The sequence below is a fragment of the Drosophila elegans genome, unplaced genomic scaffold (genome assembly GCF_018152505.1).
Source record: "Drosophila elegans isolate 14027-0461.03 unplaced genomic scaffold, ASM1815250v1 contig_520, whole genome shotgun sequence".
NCBI lineage: Eukaryota > Metazoa > Arthropoda > Insecta > Diptera > Drosophilidae > Drosophila > Drosophila elegans.
This window is the reverse complement of record NW_024545903.1, coordinates 4,081,102-4,104,762: the sequence shown is the minus strand read 5'-3', so window position 1 is coordinate 4,104,762 and position 23,661 is coordinate 4,081,102. Positions and strand designations below refer to the sequence as shown.

Below are 23,661 nucleotides of genomic sequence, written 5' to 3'. Positions count from 1 at the left end.
TATTTATATTTTCGCAATCGGCTTCATCCAAACCGTCAAGGTTAATTTCAGTTCAATCGGGCAAACAAAAGTACAACAAAACGAAAAAAATAAAACGAGGCACAAGCGTAGAATGCAGTTCATTGTTTTCGAAAAGAGTCATTTTCATAGGAACATCTCTACGGAGAAGATAACAGAGCAAAACACTACGGGGACCAATTAAATGTTTCGTCCAGGGCAAGTCAAAAATTATGAAATATGCAATCTAATATTTATGCCCCAGCCATAGAAAACTTGTCACTCAGACACTTTTCGTGTTACAGTTTCTCGTTCTCTGGCTTTCATACCCAACTGCCTCCCTTTTCCCCCCAGAAGACCCAAGAAGTTCGTATGTCCAAACTAGTTTGCTTGGTTGATTGGCTGACTTGGGCTGCCGGTTAACGACTTTCAAAGTCTCCCAGAGATCGTTGGACACGGCCCACGCGAAGCACTGCTGGACTTCGGCTTAATGGCTTGACCCAAAAGATACGGCTAAGAAAATCAAATCGAGTAAATATTAATGACAATGTCTACGAGAGACACATTTGGGAATTTAAATAAATTATTGCACATTTACAGCTCGAAAATCACATTCAAATGTGTTTGCCAGCACTGCCAAGTTATCGATTTCGATTCTAGATTGATTTCGAATGCGATTAGTACACCTTATCGCAGCCTGTGTGTGGGTTTTGGGTTAAGCTAAGTTGAAACCCGTGTTTAAACAATAACAGGAAAATGTTGAGACCTCATGGCGAGTTAATAAATAATGGAAGAGAAGCTGTTCAGGTAAGGTCTCAGGTGTAAAAGCTTAAGGTGATATGGCAGGTTCTGCTTTTAGATTAAATCTTCTTTTTTTGTTAGCCCCTTTACACATTCTTTTATTATGCTTTTTCCTAAGGCTTTAAATAAAAAATCCCGTCTTAATTCCATGAATGGTTGCTTAGTAATTATACAATTAACAAAATAACCTTTGTCATTTTACACCATGACAAATTTTTAAATATGATTTAAGTTTGTCCATGTGTTTATTAAAACTCAAATTTAACTTAAAATACCACGAGCAAAAGTCAGTTATTTAACCATTTGTGGCTTAGGTCAAGCTCTTTTGTTGGGCACACTTTAAAGGTCTTTGATCTTTGCTTTTCCCTTCAAAAGTTCACACCGATCCAAGGAAAAAGTTCAACTCGGCATTACCCTTTACCTTAATGAACAAAGCTTAGGCAAACAAAAAGCATTGAGACGAAAGCGAATCATTATTCGCCAAATCCCAGATTCCCCTTCGTCGTCGCACTTCATTTCTTCATTGTTTCTCAAGCTTAATGTGGGAAACTTGGCTGCAATTACAAAACTGCAGCGAGTGCAAGAGCTCCTGAAACCCAAAACCAGTAAGTTAAAGCCCGTCAAAGGCGCAAATAAAATCAGGAAAGCGAGGAAAAAAAAGGGTGAGGCGAAGGAGCCTAACAAGTTGCAGCTGGCATCAAATTTCTGCATCTAGAATGACACAGAACGAAGAGTTGCCCCAAGGAGCTGCACTGCGCTGCATTTATGGCTCCTTTTCTTTTCTTGGCTCTGCTCTTTTGGCCAACACATGTCCAGGGCCAAGAGTAGTTGGCAGGCAGCAGGCATCAGACTTACGACACAGACGAAATGATAAGCGGGCCAAGTGCTCGCGACGTTCGGGAAGTTTCAGATATATCTAAATATAAACATTACATGCGTGTGCTTGAATGTATCTGTGTAAATACATATACAAATATATATACATATATATATATTTATTTCATTTATCAGTCGTGATTTTTCTTTTATTCTCGTCGTATTCTTTGTTCTGATGGCCGTTCTGAACCTGTTCGGTTCAACTGCAGCGGCAACGTGAGCAATGCACAGCAGCAACACAAACACGCCAGCAACATCATGTTGAATCACAGGAAAAAAAAACGAAAAACAAGAAAACGGGGAAGCGGGGGTCTAAAAGAAATAAGCTTATCAAAACCGACGCACTTTATACACTTTTCAATTCCAAATAATGCAGTTTTATGAATTTTTATTTTTACCAAATTGGTAACTTAACAGTGGAATACTAGGGTTGTAAAAGTTATTATCACTCATAGGAGTGATGATGACATTTATTTAATTGGATTAAGTAGTAGGTAATATTTGTAATTGCTGAACTTGACAAAGATAAGTCACCTTCCTATTTTCGGCAAATCAAATGAACTAATGAAATGCATGGTTAGCAAACCAACTGACATTCAGTTGCAGAATACAGAACATGAAACAAAGAACAATTCAGCTAGAGGTAGAAGTTAAATCCGGGACGCTGGTATCGGTCATTTTTGTCTGAAGGACAAACCGCAGTCCAACATCCAGCAATCCAGGAAAAGAAGTCAGAGGCTTGCGGGGAATGCTGTGAAGCTCTTCATGGATGGTTTTAATATGTTCTCGAGGGTGATTCAATTACGTGGACTGCTCCTGTCTCAGTTACGTGGCTGCTGATGTTGCAGCTCTTTGGCTCTCCTGCTCTTGCTCTGAGTAAATATGGTATACCGGAAAAATTTTTAGGAAATTGTTGGGTCAATAAGGTTAAGCAAGGTTTGTTCGTAGATACAATTTTTGAGTACTTTTTATATATGATATGAAATATGATATACCGAAATAAATTATAGGAAAATGTTGGGTCAATAAGGTTGAACAAGGTTTGTTCGTAGGTAAAATTTTGGAGTACTTTTTACATCCCCAAAGTACTACAACTTTTTTGATTACTTAAAAAAAGCTAAGCTAGAAATATATTTAAGAAATATATATTGTTTTAAAGTAAAGTACCTAAGTACTTAAAAATGCAAATCTAAGTTATTTAAAAAAAAATACTTTTCCAAGCACAGAACAATTTTAGATAAAAATAATCATCGAACAAAATAATTATGTAGAATTTTAAAATATTCACAAATAATAAGTTTTATTACTTTTTAGGAAGAAGCATATGACCGTATGAACTTTTACTAATATGTATTTCTCTCTGTATAGTTGCCTGGGCCAGGTGGAGTCAACTATCTTTGTTGTTTTTAATGAGCAGCGATGGGGAGCTGCAGGAGAAAGGGAGAAAGAGAGAAAACGAGTGGTGGGAAGGGGAAGGATACAGAGTCAAGTGCAGTCGAAGGGGTTTTTGAGGGGTCAACAACACTGCGGCTTACCGGACTAACCACAAAATCGCTTTTGCTTGCTTCTGACAGATGTCCCTGAGTCAACACTTCTCCTTTCTCTCTTTCCCTCTTTCTTTTCTTCCGTATATCCTGGTCTTTAAAGGATGTTTTGCCAAAAAGTTTTCGTTTAAGTGAAAATCATGCCCGTCCTCGTTATACGTTGGTCACGTTTGTCTATTATTTTGAAATTTCCCCAGGCTGCGCTTTACCAGTAATATTTTTATAATGACCCTTTCGTTTACTGACAATTTATGTGTGAGTGAATTATGCGGTGATGAACAATAATAAAAATTATTTACTTTATTACTGCTGAAGAACTGTTCTCAAAGCAAATTTATATCATTAAACTGAATGTATAAGTTCAGCTTAATTCATTGAGAACGCTCACTGGTCGTTGGATCCATTATAAAGCAATTTCCAGTATAATCAGCGCTAGTGCAGAGAAAAAAATGAATTTTAAAACTCATTTTTTGTTTATCTTGTAGCGTTAATTTTTAATTTTCTGCATATACAAAATTATTATTTTTTACATTCTATTTCACATAATATTTAATTAATCACATAATATTTTGTATATAAATATTTAGTAAATCTAGCTTTTAGAATGACAACCTATTTTTTTTTGAGTGCAGAACAGACAAACACCATTTGCACTTGTAACTAGTCCTATTTGAATTAAACGTCTCTATTCTCATCTAATTATCCCATTGTGTCAGTGCCCGAGTGCTCTGTGTGATTTATGGCACTTGAGAACACATATAAAATAGTTCAGCGCTAGGATAATTTAAGGCGATTTAAGGTTGGGCATTTTGTTGTATTGGATAATTACAAAAACAGGGGGGCAAATGAAAATTATATTGTGCGGAGGCTCAATGGCTGGCCCGCACTCTGCCACTTAGCTAATGAAAAGAAAAGAGGCTCTTCGAGAAAAACGAATGGGGATGGCAGTGAGGAATGGGGCGTGTGGCATGCTAAGTGTAATGGAAACTTTTTCCCTTATCCAGACCCCGTCCTCTAATCAAACTGAGGGCTAATTGGGGCCGCCTCGCTCGATTTCCCCCTTTTTCCACATCTTCTAACTGACTGGCCAACATTCAGCTTCCTCTACATCAGCATCCAAAGAATACGGCCGTATTGTGAGCAGTTTACGGCAGCTCAGTTTAACATTCGCTTTTATGGCATTTTGATAGCTGCAACATCTTCTCTAATAACTGCCCAGACAATGGACAATGGGCTGTGAACAGCAGTTCTCAATAAAATAAATCGATAATTGCTTGCCGAAAATAAGTGCTCGTTTATGATCATATAAAAACCAATTGAATTTGAACAGCAAATTAATTGAAATGTTTGATTGATTAGTTAATATGGTATGTCAAACAATATTAGAAGGTTTTGGTTGGCAGAGAAATAATAGTCATAACAAATCACACCGATATTAATCAATTCAATTGGAATCGATGCGAAAGTTTGGCAATGTAATAATATACAAAGTTCATATTTTATTTAAGACCATGTATTGTGTGGATTTAATCGTCATCTTTTGTTTCGTATTTAAAATATTAAAAAAAATTAATAATGGTAGTTTTTAAATCAGTACAAATGTGATATAACATATAATTCTATTAAATAAAAACTTTTAACACGGTTGTTAAAATACGTAGCTGATTCGAATTGAACGCAATCTAAAAGTAGCAAAATAAATACACTTTGCAAATTACCAGATATAACATATTGTACACACATCAATGGGCTCATTGTGATTGGTGAAGTATTGAAATCTTTTTTAAGGTCCTTTTTTGAGGAACCTTTTGCAGGCCCAACAGTATTCTCTTAAACGCAGTTGTAAGCACGCACATTAAGTTATTCCCAGAGCCCACGATGCCCATTGTACAGTGCAACATTGTGCCCTTGTCACGTCTGCCTCAACTATGGAAGCGTGTGTGCCATGCCAACGAAAGTGTTGTCCGCTCCTCAACATTATGGGATTGGGAATCGGAAGGGGGGTGGAGGGTCGCGTCGAAAGGCCGTTTAAGTGCGCCTAAAATCCCTGGGACGTTACTGCTGCAGATCTTGTTGGGTGGCACCTGCGTTGATTACACAATTGGGGAGCCGAGACATTGTAGGCAGACATGCCACTGAAAGATGATTTTCTTGCGCGAGATCCTGTTCTGGTTGTCGTTGCTGTAACTATTTTTACTGCGATTTTCGTGCTCTGCTGCCTCCTTGAAGAAGGTCTTACTTTCATCGTATATTGCATGGCAAAGTTTTGCAATAATTTTTTATTTACTTGGCTTCGCCCCCTAGTATTTTTTTTATTGCATGGCAGTGTGACTTGGAAACGGGAAATAGTAGTTGGAGCAACACTTTTCTTTATGCGAGGCTTCAACTTTTCCCCAGCCAACTCTTCTGGCTGGCTAATCATTTGGAGCGTTTTTTTTTTTTTTTTTTTTTTTTTTTGCCAATGTCAAAGCAATAAAAACAGAACCGCAAAGAGCAGAGGTGGAGACACGTTTTAAAAGTCATCAGCCAGCAGCTCCACAAGTGCCTCGAAGTGCTGGTCACCTCAAAGGATTCAAGGAAGTGCTTTCGCAAAGAGCAGGCAGATAAAGTGAATAACGAATTGTTCGTCTGAGAGGATAATGTGGATATCTGGGTCCCAAAAACATTGTCGCCTGGCAATCACTTCAGGCGAAGTGGCTACACAATTCAAGTTGAGTAGTTGGGTAAATAAATTGGTTGTTCTACATGGCGTGTGTGTAATATGTGGTTTAACATTGTGTATACGCCGGGTAGCAAACAAGACACGTATCAGGCGTAAAGCTCTGTCAACAACATAATGAAATCAGCACAAATCAAACTAAAATGTCTCACTAATCCCAAGCAGCTCAAAATTGCCTAAATAAAATAAAATTAATACGTATTGCAAAGTAATAAAACAAGCTTTAATTTTATACTGTATACTATTGTAGAAAAAGGTGCAAAATGAAATAGTATTGTGAAATCATAAAATTATTTAGAAAAATTAGCAATACAGTTAATATCAATTTTTTCATAGTTTAAATTCCGTAAGTTAAATTACGTTCTTAATAAAGTTTAAGTTTATAATAAAGCTATTTTTAATTAATTTATTATTATTATTATTATATTTTTAATTGAGGCCAAAAATTCGTTTTTGTATTAAAACACTAAAAGCCCTTAATTGAATTGTTACTTATATATAGGTCCTTCATTTTCGTTAGAGTGCTTTTAATATTGTAACAGCCTGTCTAATGTATGAGGCTTTCTCTTCTATACCAGTTGTGCCAATGTGTTTAAAAATGAATAGAAATCATCGATTGATTGCTGTTTGCTGTGGTTGTAGCTAGAGTTTTTAGTGCCGCAGCAAATGCATTCATTGTCCTCGTCTACGACAAGTACATGACAATGACAGACACGACAAGCCACAACACATCCACGCCCCAACATCCTTCCTCGCTTCCTCGCTTACTTCCGTCCTGACATCCTTCCTTCCTGCCCGAAAACAAGCAAAATGAATTTGCAGTCTTAGGAGTTGGGAAATCAATGGGAGACAAAAAGAGAATCATTTAAAGCCTGGTTGTTCGGCTCCACTCAACTGGCAGTAACAGAACCAACAACAACCATGTCAGCTAAAGAAGATTGATGATCGGTTTACATATAAATCATAGTGCACCAGATAGCTGAGGAAAAGAAGGCTGCCTCAATAATATAACTTTTGCCACAACTAGAAAATTGTGTTTATAAACATTTATAAAGGGAATTTCCAACATGCAGAGGGAGATTGAAAAAGACAAGAGGCCCACCATTATGATGATGATGATGCTGGCTGTGGAAAGCATGAAAAGGCATCAAGTGCTTTTAGTTATTGACTCAAACCCTAACCCGAAACTTGAACACAACACGAAGCGATTGGAAGGGTAAAGTTTGCAGACTGCAAAATAATTCTGCCATGAAGAAAAGTTTGCATTGTCTGGAAAAATTTTGTAGTTTTGCATACTTTTTATTTTAATTGAAAATACTCTATTGATCTGGGTTTGTGAAAACTACTCCGTTTTGGATAAATGTTAACCAATCTAAAAATTCTTTTTTTAGTGTTTATTCTTTAAATAACGTTTTCTATCTGTACATTCTTCGTAATATCTTAAATATAATTTGGTTTTTAAGACTTATACTTCTTTAACAAACAACAACATTTTTTGTTTATTAGTTTTTTACCAAAAGGTGTTGAAACCCTTCTTTGTCGTTTCCGTAGCTCTATTTCTCCTTAAGTTTTGCCTCATTAATGCAAGTTTGGCCTTTAGGCGGCCAAAAAACATAGCAATAAAATACAAGAAAAATTGGTAGTGCGAGTGCGAAAGGAAAGCAAAAAGTGGAGCTCTTTCAAATATTTGCTACAAAGTTTTTGCTCCAATGCAAAGAGAAAGTTTTAGAGCCCTTTTGCAGTACTCCTTCCATCTCGCAGTTTTCGCATTTTCGTCCCTCGACAAGCGTTGATGATGCTGCAACTTTTTTATGGTCCATCCGGATGCAAAATAATATCTCAATTTTCGCCAAAGGGTGGCAGGGAGATTAGAACGGTTCGTAGAAAGTCAAATAGTCTGGCTTATTATCTCTCTGCAAAATGTTTAAACTATTCAGGTGGTTGCTTCTAGTTGCCTTATACAGTAGTCTCTATTCTTTCTTAACTCATAACTGCTTTCAAAAACTTTTTCGATAGAAAAAGTTGCTGTACATTTTTTGTGCTTCCTCTGAAAACAATTAAATTTAATAAACGCAGTTCTCATTTGTTAGTTTGTGTGGTTACAGACAAAACAAATTGCTAACCCAGTTGAAGTAAAGTTTGCGTTAAAGTTTTATTACACTTTTTGGCTCTAAGTGATTTGGCTTTTTAAGAGTGCTCTGGCACAGCCTCCAATTTCTCCATTTGGCCGGGCAAAAAGCACGTAATAAACTCGATTTAAGTGCCGAAAACATACGGCCACAGACAACAAACCGAGCGAGCAAACCCAAACCAACCACGCCAGCAAAGTCCAATGTCCACGACAAACAAGCCAAAAGCCGGACACGGCTATCTGGCCCGAAGCTCTGCCCAATTTCCCCTGCCCAGCGCCATCCTGCTCAAACATGCAGTGATGCCAGCGATCCGTTGCGAAAAAAAAATTAACCCAAAAATGAGAACAAATGGCGTAAAAACCAAAATAAAATGGTTAGGAAGTCACGAACTATTTTGCGTTTGCCTTTATATGTTCTAATTCTTAATTTTGTTTTTATTCCGTTGACCATAAATAGTTATGCAGAAATTCTTTTGATATCGTTTTGCTAAGAATTTTCTATTTTATATTTTTAAATATTTTAAATTTCATAAGCATAAAAAAACCAGAAAGCTAGCATACTTCGGCAAGACGACCTTATGTATCCTTAGAGCTCAAATAAGTGTTCTTATCTTTAAAAAATAATATTCAGATTTTTGTGCTTATATGTTTAGCAACAGCAAAGCCATGATGATTTTCCGCTAAATTATTCGATCGTTCCTATGAGACCTTGTCATAAAGCTGCTTTTATAAATAAAAAACAAATAAAGAGTAAAACTTTTTCAACTTGAAGAGTCTCTACAAGCCAAATAAGTATTATTGGTAACAAATCGAAAAGGTAACTTTCGATTCCGATGATATTTTGAAAAACTGCCCTCCAAAAGTTACTTTAACTGGAGGCTTTGGGTAACCTGTTATAGACTGCAAATTTGATCGCCCTCGCCTCCATTTCATCCTCATTTACAAGACCAACTCTGAACCAATTCCCGTATGTATTTAAAGTACATTTATGTCAATCACGCTCATTATGCGCACATCAGTGCGTTAAATTATTCATTGGGACATGGGGAGACGAACATGCAAGGATATCGCATCAGATTGCGCTGTCGATATAAATGAAAATTGAGACCGTTGTGCAAGGAAGTTGAAATGCCAACGGAAGCCGCCATATTTGTATGTACAGCCAGCTGCTGACCGGCACCTCAATGCGGAAAACCCCACAGGATGCAGCTACGGCTTCCTGCTTCCTCCGGGTTTCACGGTTTGCTTTTGACCATGGCCAAGCGGAAATCTCTTCCGCCCGCAATTCTCTTTGTCACCTTTTTCATATTTTTAAAGCCAGACCAACTCTTACTATAGCCTGAATTTTAAAAGGCAGATCAAATTTCACTTCACAGCTCTTGGAAAACGGAAAACAATTAATTAATATTTAAACTTTTTGCAGACAACAATATTAAATTGTCGTTAAAGAATTTTGTATAACGCAAAACGTTTCATTTGTATTGAACTGAAACGTTTTTCTTTTAACTTAAGTAGTTTAGAAAATTTGAAGTGTAAAGTGTGGAAAAATGTTAAATATATATCTCAATAAAACTTTAAAGACCGTATTATGATTTGTTAAACGCTTCTTAAGGCATCGATTGTTAAAAAGTGAAAAACGGTGCGTTGATGCCGCTCATTAAAAATAATGCAAACATGTTGTGACATCAAAAGAGAATTTTCCCAAGGCGTTGTGCAAATTTTCACAACATATACCATTAAAGGCGTAAGAAGATGAAAAGCTGTTGAAAACCATTGTGAACGGGAGGTGGTGGAAGTAAAAGTGATGTGTGAACTGCAAATTGCAAGAGCTGACAACGGAAATTCGTCGGCTGCTGGCAATGAAAATGTTTACGATATTCATGGACTCAATTCCAAATGAAGGGTTCTGGGGGTGCGGGGGAGGAACGGCTTAACATCCAATCGTTAAGTTTGTTGTGAATTTGAGTGGCAATTATATGGCCCTGCTTCCTTCATATCTTGCAACATTTTAAGCACAGTTGTGGCCATGGTCATTTCTCTGAATGTTAAGGAATTCGGGACCGTCCATCCATAATAGTGTGTTGTAAAAAATAGATATTTAATAAAAGAGAGAGAAAATTAAACAATTAATCTGTGAATTAATACGACTTATAGAGGTTTTTAGTTATAAAAGTTTGTCCTTTGATAGATTGACTTATATCTGAAATAACTTACGACATTTAGAACAAGAAAGAAAGCAAACTTCGGCAAGCCGAAGTTCATATACCCTTGCAGCTATCGCAAGAATTAAATATTTTTGAAAACATTAAAATTATGATTTACTTGCGTATTTAAACCATAATTCTGAAATATTTAACCATTGCTATATGTCGAAGAACTAAAAAAAAAATTAAAAAACAGCAAAGTTATAATTTTTTTCAATTATTTTTCCGATTGTTCCTATGGGAGCTATATGCTATAGTCTTCCGATTTTGATGAAATTTTAACCATAATTCTGAAATATTTAACCATTGCTTTATGTCGAAGAACAAAACAAAAAATTAAAAAACAGCAAAGTTATAATTTTTTCAATTATTTTTCCGATTGTTCCTATGGGAGCTATATGCTATAGTCCTCCGATTTTGATGAAATTTAAACCATAATTCTGAATTATTTAACCATTGCTATATGTCGAAGAACTAAACAAAAAATTAAAAAACAGCAAAGTTATAATTTTTTTCAATTATTTTTCCGATTGTTCCTATGGGAGCTATATGCTATAGTCGTCCGATCCGGCTCGTTCCGACTTATATACTACCTGCAATAGAAAGACAACTTTTGGGAAAGTTTCATGCAGATAGCTTTAAAACTGAGAGACTAGTTTGCATATAAACGGACGGACAGACGGACAGACGGACAGACGGACGGACAGACGGACGGACAGACGGACATGGCTAGATCGACTCTACTAGTGATGCTGATCAAGAATATATATACTTTATAGGGTCGGAAACGTCTCCTTCACTGCGTTGCAAACTTCTGACTGAAATTATAATACCCTCTGCAAGGGTATAAAAATGTATCTAAAATAATTTAGACTGGTTGTTATCACATTTTAGCCTTAAAACCGAAAAACTCATAAAGGAATTCAATAAAGAAATTGAAACATCAGTTAGTTCCATTTAACACATTTAAATATTTAATAGTAAAATTGCGAATGTAATTACAGTAAACCTGGTGATTGATACATTTCAGCATCAATTTTTTTTGACCTTTCAATTCCGTAATAAACTCAATTTGTCCTTAATTATGAACACTGCAGTTGAAAGTTCAGGCAGCACAAAATCCCTGAAATCTCTGGCACATTGCTCAGCTGACAACTGCCGCTCCCCTCAGACAACAACAATCACGGAAAATTGTGTGTTGCATACCCCCAGGCGTGGCACGTACTCCTGCCAACTGTCAACGCGTCATTCAACGCGCTAATTAAGTGAAAAACTATGTTACACACAGACAACCAACGCTCACAAACACACATCTTTTTGACCCAAAAAGCAAACAAAAACACGAACAAAAAAAGCAAGAAGGGAAGTTTAAGTCAAAGTTCGCGACTAGTAGATACTCAGTGTCCTGTCTTGCATCGCATTAGTATGTTTTAACATTGCATTACATTATTAATATGAAATAGAGTACATCATGGCAAAATATCTGTATTATTTGTTATATCATTTATACTAAAATTATAGTATCTTTACTATATATAGTAGTGTATACCTTCAAATTTATAAGAGGGTGTTTAAAGTTTTCTATATTTCTCAGATTTATCTAAAAAAATTTACTTTAAAATTTTTATATGGTCCGTACATCAAACACATAAAATCCAAGTTATTAAGTATACCCGTTTACCTTTTTGAGTACTGGGTATAAAAAGCGCGCAAAGCTGTTGACAAACAGAAAGAAGCAGTGGACGAGAAGGAGTGATTCTGAACTGGATCTGAATCGTGAATCCGAAACTTTCTGCTTTCTGTGTGCGCCCACATAATTCGCAACAGCGACAGATGCAAATTTCCCTTCGAGCCCAAAAGGCCCTTAACCCGTTTTCCTGTTGATGGAAAAACAAGCGGATATTCAGGGCAGAGGTCGGTCGGTCCGCTCAAAATCAGAGCAAATAGCTGAGACAACGGGCTTTAAAGCTAAAGTAAATGCGATGCGTTAAAGATCCAATGGGATTGTGGAGCAAAGCTCCGAAAAATAGGAACCCAGTTGAAAACTAAAGCGTTGGCACGTCCTGCCGGCCAAGAGTCAATTAAAATTTCTATTTGATTTGGCAAACGTCAGTGGCAGGCAGACTTCCGCTGGCAGACCATTCGGAAAGGACCAGCAGGTCCTGAAACAGAGACAGGTCTCACCAGGTCCACCCACCCAACCGACCACCCTCGTGGCCCCAGCGTTCAAAGTACAGAGTGCAGAGTACCAGAGTACCAGAGTACATGCCCCATTCCATTGTGCTGACCAACTGCCAACGGCAGTCCAGACAGATAAGAGCAACTCGAAATTGGCTACAGGTAGACAGCGTAAACACGGGATAACAGCTCGCAATGTTCTTAAAAGGAATTTCGCAGAAATTGCAATAAAAATTGTGTTTAAATCGTTTTTATCAATGATTTTTAAGAAGTTTTCTGAAGATACGTACAAAATTATGTTGCTTGGATTACCAAACATTATTTTTTTAATTTTAGGAATATTTTATATATCTTTTCTGTATATATTCTTTAATAAAATAAAAATAAATGGATAAGAAAATAAAATAATTTAATATGAAAATAAAAACAACAGATTTAGTTTTCCATCAAATCAACAAATACATTATAAGTTCACATGGCCAAGAGTCTAAGTTTACAAAAAAAGTTAAAAAAAAAGAATAAAAATATACTATATTTGCGTAACATCTGATGTGCACTCAAAGTGTAATATCCAATTTTCTTTTTACTGTCCTGATTTTAACAAAAAGATTGGTTGAGTCTTAATGTTTTGTTTACTTTTGTCTTTCTTTGTTTAATAAGCAAAGCTCTTATTAAGAATTCTTTATGAGTATTCTGTATTCAATTTAATCCAATCTTTTGTGCCCAAAACAAACTGAATTCGAAAGAACTTTCTGTGGAACATCCTTGAACAAACGATTGGCATGACGACGCTGTCAGGTAAACGAACTCAATGGCCAAGACAGCCATGGAAAAAGATAAGCTGAGGGAAAATAAACTGAAATTGAATGAGTCCTGGCCAGAGTTGGGGGTGAAGTTGGCTCACAAACTGCAGCTCCCAATGCTTTATTTTGATTTTTATGTGGAGCTAGCAGTAAACCCCAATATGAACTAAATCAAAAAGAGGCGTAAAACTAATTTCGAACAGTGCAAAAGCTGCTAAACGAAATTGCAGCGCTTTATAATTTATGGGGTCATACAAGCATACTAGCATAAATACATAAAAAAGCACTATAACAAAAGCGGAATAGCTGGCGAAATTTATGACCTGTGGTTGCTACCTGGCATACCCACCTGTATATATGAGTTCGCGATAAAAACTTTCGCTGTTGAAATGCGTGAGTATTTGTTCTGAAAAGTATGCCACAATAAAGTTAAGCCATTCGGATATATATGGCGATATTAGAACATCGTTCTTGCTTAGCTGGTTTGAGCTGCAAACATAACGCATGAAAAATTAGATAAATATGAATTCACAGTTTCTGTATTGTTTTAAATTAGTATTGGCTTAACTTGTTTTAAAAAAACCTCCAAAGTGAACTAAATGCAAACGAAGTAAAGAGGCAAGAAAAATAAATTTGCCTAAGAAATAAATATAATTAAATCACTAGACTTCAGTTAATTAAATGCTAAAGCCAGACTAGTTTAAATATTACCTAAAATATAATTGTTTTCTACAACATTATAAATACTGCATTAATTTCATTAAAATATGTCGAATGTAAAATGTTTATGCCATGAGATAGATCGGAATATTATTTACGTGAAGCCAAAATAAACGTCATCAAGTAATTTTTAAATTTTAAAGTTCCTTTTTCGTTATTTTTTTGTTAAATAGTTTTCTCTAAAATTAAAAAAACACTTAAAGATTGCATACTTGACTGTCTACCAGATAATCAAAACAAATTGTCAAAGTGGTTTTTGGTTATTGTTTTTTTATTTGGGGTTTTGCTGCCGTTTAAATGAATTATAAAGCTGCATTTTAGGGTGCGAGTTGGAAGGCCACTCAGGTTTAGGCCACTTTTGTGGATGGCGCTGCATCCGGCTTCTTGGCCGTTTTGTTTTTCTGGCCCTGTCGGTTGCTGTTTGTTTTCTGGCCCGTTCGTCGTTTGTTGCCACTGCGCTTTGACGGAGAGCGTCTGCGTTGGCCACGGCGACCGCGCCTTCCCTTGCCCCTGCACCTGCGGTTGCCCCTTCGGCGGTTGTTCTTGCCACGCCCCCTGCGTCCGCCGCCGCCGTTGCGCCTGCCACCTCGCCGGCGATTACGTGGCTCGGCGCGGGCCAGATCGATTTCCGCCAGCAGTTCCTCCTCGTTCTCGGCCTCGTTCTCCAACTCCTCGAGCTCTTTGAGTTCCTCGAGATCCTGTGGAGAGAGCTCCTCTTCCTCCTCTACCTGCTGCTGTTTCACTCCAGTCTGTGCCTTTACGGGTGAGGTATTGGTGTTTGAGGTTAACTTTTTTGCATCCACTTGGCCATCCTTCTCCTCCTGCTCCTCAGCCTTGGTTTCGATGTCTTCCTCTTCATCCTCATCACCATCCTCACCATCGTTGGCTAGATCCTCTTCGTGCTCCAGGATATCATCGCCATCCTCTTCATCCTGCTGAACGGCATAATACCTGGCATTCAGGCGCTGAAGGCGACTTATCTGCTCTAAGGCGGGCCTGGCTTGGATTGTAGACCTCCTTGGCTTGGCAGAGGTGCCGCTTCCAATGCTGAGCAATGCCACCAGGGCAACAAATATGAGCCACTTCGTTGACATGACTGCTGGATGTGTTATGTTGCTGCACTTTTCCTCAACCATGGCTTTTATGGCGATCCAAAGTTCAGCTTCTGGACAGCTGAGTAAACAAGTCAAAGACTTTGTTTGACTTGGGAAAGTGGGTCTTCGGAACCCGAAATTGTGGCTATCAGGAAGCTCGACACATTTTCTGACACCCCCTTATTTATGCGCTAAGCAAATTTAAATTAGTTTTTTATTGTTTACGAAAAGTTAGAAACAGCTTCGACTTGGATAATGATGCAGTGTTCCAGAGTCACGTAATTCAGCATTTCGCTTCCAACAATGCGACTCCGTTGTTAATGTTTAATTGTAGGCACGTACTGAGGCTACAACAACTGCATAAACATTGAAATTATCTGACATTTTCAGGAAACAGAATGGAACGGCAGCAGGCTTTTCGCTTTTCGGTGGGTTGTGGGTGGTTGATGGTGGTTGGCGGTTGGCAAGGTGGCGTTAACACGTCTCCACTCTGCATATTAAATGGAAAAATAATTTGGCAACCTATTGGACACAGCTGTGGATCAAGAGATTGAAATTATTATTATTCGGGAATAATTTATGAGGGCGTGCGTTGATTGAGGATTCGATTAGAATAATGCGCTTTGATATAATAGATTACATTTGTGTTTTAAAATTATGGAATATATATCTTATTAGAAACTGTTTAATTGTCTATAAGTCTGGATGAATTTTTATACTTTTTGAGCATTGTCTAAGGTGATATCATATTAAAAACATTTCTATTCAAAGCAATCTATTGAGAGCTCAAATTTTTGATAAATTGAAGTAAATTAAGGACATAGAATCAAATGTTTAGAATATATTTTAACATATTATTCTTATTAATTTGTCCTAATATGTTTATAATAAGATTATAATATAATATGCTCTAATTCTCCATGAAATCAGCTCCACTTAAATCGTACGAATATTAAATGCTAATGGCTATCCAAATGTATGAGTCTGCCGTATTGTACCGTATGAAAACCACTTTGGCAACAATGAAAAACTTAGCCATTACCATAATTGTTTCCATTCCACACACACATCCTTGCATTCATTAAAATTCAAACTTGGCAGAGCCTCAAATGATTGAATGGCTGCCTCGATATTCTCGTCTCCTCTTTCCCAATTGCCCCGACTGACCATTATTCCGCCATCTATCCCATTACAGGTCCCTGCCCAGCCTCGTACTTCACATGCAGCGACGGATTCTGCATACCGATGCGATGGAAATGCGACTCCAAGGCCGATTGTCCGGACAGGTCCGACGAGGGCAGCGAGTGCGGTGAGTGTTCGACTATTCGAGTATTCAATGTGTCCCTCGATCTATGTAAACCCGATGGAAATCCACAAGAGCGGCTAGCTACCCGCCGGGGACATTAGCAGTCGGTGATTGCTTTATTATTGGTTTGACTGTTTGGTCGGAACGCTTTTTGGGCCATGCCCTGTGTGTCCGTCCTAATGACAGGTGGGCAGGCCTAAAAATTCACCACAAATACAAGGCCGAAAGTACTGGGCCCATTCACCGGTTGTCCGCAGCAAATGCAATTAGTTGTCGAGCCATTTTTGGTCCAGCAAATCCCTAAATTGAAAGCCCAGCCGCAGCCATGGGGAACTTAAAAGCCAGCACTGGTTGACTGTCAGTGGGAAATTTAAGCGTTTGTCCTTAATTTCCTCGAGGCCTGTGATAAGTGGAAAAATCCACAAGGCTAAAATTAATGTATTGTCATTTCTGTCTTCTTTCTGTTTCGCTCAATGAAAACAGCAACAGCAAAACTGCAACAATTGCTGCTGGCCCGGAGAGTTCTTCTGGCATTTTTAATTTAATTTTTATGGCACTGCCGACGGAGAGAGAACGACAACAACTCAGACGACAAATTGTCGGCAAATATTAATGCAACAGATTATAATATATGTGCCTGGCACATCGTTGTCATCTCTACATTCGCCCAACATTCCCCAACCCCCTTTCTCTTTATGTATTGCCTGCGCGATTTCAATTAAACTGAACTGAACTGAGTGCAGACATACTACATGCACACACACACACACACACACACACACACAAACACACACAAAGTTTATAAAGTGTTGTCATATATATATATATATAAGCCTCTTGATATATTGCATTTAAACTGGCCTCGTTACACTAGCGACAAAAAAGTTTCCTCAGATCTCCTCTCCATATAAATTTATATTCAAATTTATACGCAACTTTTAAATGAGGCTTGACTTAAATGGACTCTCGGGATTTAAAAACTGTGAATATTTGAGCTTTGGCAATATTTTAGTTGCAACTTTCATGGGAATCGTTTTGGTAGGGAAAGAAACCCACCGAAGAATATTTAAATTGCAAATAAATGAGAACTTTTAACGAACTGGTAACTTAAAAATACAAGAAAAAGGACCCGCATTCTAATATTTACCTATGCAATTGTTTGCCAGTTTAATGACGTCTTTAGTATTGTGATAAAAAAAGTGTGCAAAGTAAATTCAATTAAATTTGTTAAAGAATTTATTTTGTATATACATATATCCTATGCCTTTGTCTGACAATTTAATAAACACTTTAGTCTTGTGATAAAAGTAAACCCTAAATAAAAGATATTTCCATATAGGTTTTTGTTTAATTTAGATTTATACCTATTGACCTATTTGGTCACTTTACTACGCATATTGGTCGTAACTATTTATTTACCATTTTCGAGTGTATCAACTTTTACGAGGTCTCTTTTTCTCATTTGACTCTAAGTGGAATGTCCCCATGCAGCAGACATTAGGAACAATATTATAATATTTTCCTGGTTTCCTAGAGTCATACATTTGTGCTCCTTGTGATCATTTCAGAGATGCAAATTGTTTGACACAAATAAAAGGAAAATGTGCAAAGAAGAATTCAAATAACGCGTTGTATTTGCCCCGCAAATGGAGGTCCAAATCAAAGGCAGCAATGACAATGCCTTGACAGCGGATGGGTGGCCATGGGTGATGTGGCGGATGCAGGAGGCAGAAGGCAGGAGCACGAGGAGCGACAACATCCGACCGACATGCGCGACTATAACCATAAAAGCCACATTGGCGACACATGGGTACGGCCAAAAATATTTTGCCTGCCAAGAGGTTAAACTCCAGAGACAAGCATTGGACGTGTCCATGTCTCCGTCTGTTGTGCTTCCGTAGTCCCGAACTGCCGTATTCCCGTATTCGCGTGGCAATTTGCATGGCGCTGGCGGATGGCGGATGTCGGATGGCGGATGGCAACTCGGATATAATACGTAATAAGCCCAAGGGCATGCAGCAGTCACGGGGTCCAGAGGAAAGTTTAAATTTTTTATTTTGCCCCACGATCCCAAAGTGCACGGAGTAAATGGCGAAAAGGAAACCAGGACCAGAAATTTTGTCAGGAGAGCCGTGAAGACGGTGGCCCTGAATGCTGACCACCACTAAAAATGGTGCAAACTGGATCCCGGCCCTTTTTATTTAATCAACTCTGGTCCCCCAAAAATGGTCAAAAATGATGTTGCCGGGATGGCAATTGTTAAACATTTTTAAGTGCCACAGGGAGTTCAACTAACTGGAAGCAAAGTCAACTCAAAAAATTAACGTGCCATTTAGCGAAGCGTATTTGTCACAGTTCCCTTTTTCTACGTGGTCATTCGAGGATTGCCCATTGTCACCCCCTAAAATGAGAATAAAACTCATTCACTTTAATAAAAGTCGAGCTAATTGGGTAATGACCATGAAAGGGAGAAGGAGTGAAAGGAAACTAGGGGTAATTTCCATTTTAGAAAGCTGCCATACCAGATGGTCACTGTCCTAATTTGTTTCCTTTTAAAATATATGTATTCTTAAAAAAGGGGAACAAATGTTGAATAATAAGTTAAGTCGCTTTATTACATTGGCATTCCCTTATTTATAGTTTGATTTTAACTACAGTTATTATTGGTCTAATTCTATATTTATTATAATTTCTCAAAATGTCACTTTTGAATTATCGTGTGTGGTTGTTTTTCCCCACACACACTCCTTTCAAATTATAAGTGTCAGGATTACACAGTTATTTCTAGGATTTTAACTTAAACTTTAACTTAAAGTTCAAACTTTTATATCTGCCGAAAGTTGGCCACGACTGCCCTTACTTGCGTGTTATTTACGATATCTCGCGAAATAATTCAGCGATTTGTACGAACAACAGCAGTAGCAGTAGCAGTAGCAGTAGCAGTAGCAGTAGCAACTTTTTTGTTTGGCCAAAAAGCGGAGCAACAAACCAGCGAACCAGCTCCAAGACCACTAACAAACCCCACCATAAATCTTCATTTCGGTTATTGTTATTGTACGGGAGGAGTGAATGTACTGAGTTTGGGGTTTCTGTTCTGGATTTCTGTTTTCCAGCCGAGGCGCCCAAGTGCAACGAGGGACAGTTTCGGTGCGGCGTTAGCCGCCACTGCATCCCGAACAATTGGCTCTGCGATGGGGAGTTCGACTGCGGCAAGGGCGACACATCCGACGAACTGAACTGTAAGTAAGCCGGCGGGCCTCGCTTGTTTGGCAAACGTCACCATCCACCCTGACTTGACCATCTCCTTGTCCGCTTTTCGACCAGGTCCAAATGGCGCTACGCCCAAGTGCCGCGCCTTCGAGGGCCAGTGCCGCAACGGCGACTGCCTGGAGTTGTCCCGCTTCTGCGATGGCCACTGGGACTGTGATAACGATGAGCTGCAATGTGGTAAGTGCAGCTACAGCTTTAGCTGGTCGATGCAGCTAATTGGCCGTCGACCGGCAATACTGCCCGCAGGGGAAATCAGGAAAGGAAAAGTGTTCCGGAAATTGCCAGATACTAAAAGCTGAAAATCTTACTGAAATCTAAATTCTCAACTTGAGCTGTTTGATAGTCTAAGTTGTTTTGCAAATCTCTAAATATTTTAAAGATTCCACACTTTAGGTTTTATTTTAAATGCTCAAACAAAAAGTCATTGTACCGAATTTTTTTTTAATAAACTAAATACTTAATAATTTTGAAAGTAGCCAGAAAAAACTTTTTACTGAAATAATACAAACGAATGAAACATTTCAAATAGTCGGCTTAGAAATGAAGTAACAAAGTATACTCAGCATTAAATTAATACATTTAGCATTAAACAGCTCATTAAACTATTTTTTTTTTTTTATAAAATAATCTAGATTTACTTCTCTACCCAAGTTCCATTTTTACATCTTAAATAAAAAAAATTCCTTTAAATGTTACATGAACGGTTATTAATAACTTTACATTTTTTTAAGAAAGTTGGCCGAAGTTGAAGTTTTAAAATAATGCCTGTGATGAAAGTAACGCTTGATTTTAAGCGTGTTTACTGTAAACCTATGGCCTATGTTTTTCCATATAATTGTGCTATAGATAATAATATTAATGATAATCCCCATCTGCAAACAGATAAACAGAACGCTGCCTGTGCCGCGCTGAACTGCAGCTACAACTGCAAACTGACTCCGGAAGGGGCACGATGCTACTGCCCCAAGGGTCAGGTGTCCGAGTCGGCCAACTCCACCCGCTGCGTGGACTACGACGAGTGCTCCGAGCCGGGAACCTGTGACCAAGTGTGTCGCAACACGCCCGGCTCTTACGAGTGCTCCTGCGTCTCCGGCTATTCAAAGACCAAGGGCAGGCACTGCCGGGCCATCAATGGTAGGGCGAAAAGAAAAAAACATCTCAGTTACAGATATACATCCAGCTAATCCCTCTCAATTTATAGTGCCACCAACGGAGCCGGCCACGCTGACGTTTCTTTCGCAGGGCAACATACGGCGCATTGGAACGAATGGCGAAGTCATCGGTCCCACGGGTGCAAAGGATACGGCCAGAGTAACGGACGACAAGGATGGCACGGGAAGTGAGGAGCTACTGCTGTCCACGGAACTCCTTCACCTCGTCCACGCCTTCGAGGTGTGGCATCGGAATCGCACCCTCTGCGCCCTTCACAGCAACTGGCGCGAGCTGCAAATGCAGTGCCAGCGCATCGATGACGCCCGGGTCAACTGGACGATGCCCATCTCCTCGTTCGTCTCCACGCAGCAATGTGAGTGTGTGTGTTTATCTCATCTTGACCCCTTTTGGTATCCTTGCGGAGGGTATTCCAGTTCATAGCCGCAATTCTCTGCCCAGCTGTAAATGTAATCCGCTATTTTAACTGAATTGTGAAAAGAAACTGCAAAAAAAAAAAAAAAATAATAAATACAAATCATAGACTAAAGTTTAATCTACAAGAAAATGCAGTTAATCAAACATACATTTCTGGATCAACTGGCCTAAAATAGCACAAACTTTTGAATTCCATTCTTGATTAAGTTGTTTTTAAAGTTGTGTGATTTGTATGAAAAATGTCATATGTTAAAGTAATTTGCAATTTGTAGTTTAGAAATAAAACAGTAAGAGGTTTTTTAAAAAGTAGAACATAACTTTTAAATCGCCCCTGGCTATAAAGTATTCAACGTTTCTTGTAAAATATTTTATTTACAAAATGTTAACCGTTGCAATGCCTGCTTATAAAGTATTTATTTATGTTTACAGTCAAAGTTTCTTATAAAATATTTGAAAATTTATTTTAATAACATACTTGTATCCATAAGAATTCATTTTTTTTAACAACTTTGCTCCGCTTTAAACAATTTGTATAGAATGTTTATCATTAATTTACAAGAACTGATTGAATTTAAGTTGTTATTTTCCTATATCTGTGAACCAGGAGTATTTCAAGTTTCGTTGCCAAAGGCTTAACTTTCCCACCCGTTTTCATTGTTTGCCTGGATCTCTGTTTTTTTCACACAGTTTTTACGGAACTTCGCCTCGACTGGCTGGCGGGTAATTGGTATTTGCTGAACGAGGACGACGGCCTGGTCTATCTGTGCACCAATGCGATGACCTACTGCCGCCTGATACTGCAGCAGGTGGATCTCATAGCCTCGCTGGTGCTAGACCCCACCAAGGGCTACCTGTTTTACACGGACGGCACGTCCAGTGTGTCGCGTTCTCTGCTCGACGGCAGCAATCGCACTGTTTTGGTTACTGACCACGTTTATCATCCGAGTAGCGTCACTTTGGACCTGGCCAATGAGTTGCTTTATTGGATTGATATCTACAAGGATGTAGTGGAGCGCGTGAACTACGATGGACAGAACCGTTGGACCCTGAAAAGACCACCAGATGTGAGTATTACGTTGGGTTAAGTTATTATAAAGGTTTGTGGAAATACAAAATTTTGTTTAATAATTATAGTTAAATCAAGTTCATTATAATTTGTTCAAGAAAAACAGCAGTTTAAAATTGTTTAAAAGGGATTTTCGGTGTTCTTCTTTTTAAGAAGAATTACAAACTGATTCAGCAGTCATATTATCTAAAAAAAAAACAGATATATAGTAAATTTTATTAATTATAATATATTTAAAAAATACAGAACAAAAGTGTTTTAAAAATGTTGCAATGACAAAACTATGGCGAACTTGATCACTTGAAATAAAAAATGTTAATAGATTAAGTTAAACAAAATTATAACCTTGTCTTTGAACAAAATGTTAGACAATAAAAATGTGTTTTGATTTTCAAAAAAAAAAAAAAACATTTAATTAGAACATTTTTAAATTTATTGTAATTATGTTTAAATTTGATTTCATCAAATGTAGCTTTCAAAAAAATAGTTTGAGATGAACAAAACTATAGCATACCTTTTGGGGCTTACAATGTTTTATAGTTCTCCTTCGTGCCATTTCAGTCCCCTGTGCCATTGAAATCCATCAATGCCGTGGAGGTTTTTGAAAACTCTATTTATTTGGCAACCTGGACGGACATGGATATCGTTGCCCTCGACAAATTCACGCTCAAGGCCCGCGTCCTCCATACGAATGTAAGCCGCGGGGCCAATTTGCGAATTTTCCACCGCCAAAAGCAGCCCGAGGTTGCCCATCCGTGCCGAGATAACAATGCCGGCTGCAATCAGATCTGTGTGCCGCAATGGACAAAAGGATTCGCCAGTGCCAAATGCTTGTGCACCGCCGGCTATAAATTGCACAATCAGACGACCTGTCTGCTCTCCGCCCTCGACAAGTTTCTGGTCTTCAGCGATAAACACCTGGGCAGGATTAGCGGCGTTCCGCTGGACACCGAGCAAGTGCAGCAGCTGGAGCAGATGGGCGAACAACCGGACGTAATGGTGCCCGTATACAACGTCACCACAACCCAGGCCATCGATGTAAATGTTCGCGGCAAGGCGGTGTTCTATGCGCTTGCTGACTTGGTGCATAGTCCCATCGGGAATACGGAGTCCACGTGCAGCATACGGAGTCAGTCGCTCAATGGCAGTGTCCACAGGCTGCTGACCCACGGTCTGAAGAAGGTGCACGCATTGGCCTTCGATTGGATCAATGATCACCTGTACTGGTCCAGTCACAAGAGCCTGCAGGTGGCTTCGTTGCGCAATTTGAGCCGGGTGCTAACCTTCAGCACGGATTGTGATGCCATGTAAGTGTGGATGTTGCTGCTGCTGCTGCTGCTGTAATGTAACAAAGTAATAACCCAA

General features: G+C 38.5%; 2 protein-coding genes across 4 annotated transcripts in view; one reads left to right on the top strand and one right to left on the bottom strand.

The window, feature by feature from the left end:
* Positions 1 to 23,661, top strand: part of LOC108145413 (low-density lipoprotein receptor-related protein 1B) — a 61,075-nt gene that overhangs the window by 19,847 nt on the left and 17,567 nt on the right. For 2 of the 3 annotated variants that reach the window (XM_017270816.2, XM_017270815.2), the window contains exons 2-8: positions 16,263 to 16,376; positions 19,487 to 19,612; positions 19,698 to 19,820; positions 20,526 to 20,777; positions 20,845 to 21,168; positions 21,918 to 22,294; positions 22,837 to 23,603. In XM_017270816.2, the coding sequence (XP_017126305.1) occupies positions 16,263 to 16,376; positions 19,487 to 19,612; positions 19,698 to 19,820; positions 20,526 to 20,777; positions 20,845 to 21,168; positions 21,918 to 22,294; positions 22,837 to 23,603 (2,083 nt within the window). The remainder of the gene's footprint in view (positions 1 to 16,262; positions 16,377 to 19,486; positions 19,613 to 19,697; positions 19,821 to 20,525; positions 20,778 to 20,844; positions 21,169 to 21,917; positions 22,295 to 22,836; positions 23,604 to 23,661) is intronic. The other variant, XM_017270817.2, reaches the window with a different exon arrangement.
* Positions 14,224 to 15,100, bottom strand: LOC108145414 (troponin T, cardiac muscle isoforms). Its single transcript, XM_017270818.2, has one exon. The coding sequence runs from the start codon at positions 15,065 to 15,067 to the stop codon at positions 14,321 to 14,323; it is 747 nt and encodes a 248-aa protein (XP_017126307.1). The 5' UTR covers positions 15,068 to 15,100; the 3' UTR covers positions 14,224 to 14,320.

What these genes read in the sequence shown, in the direction of transcription:
- LOC108145414 (XM_017270818.2), bottom strand. Translation starts at nt 15,067, where the DNA reads ATGTCAACGAAGTGGCTCATATTTGTTGCCCTGGTGGCATTGCTCAGC.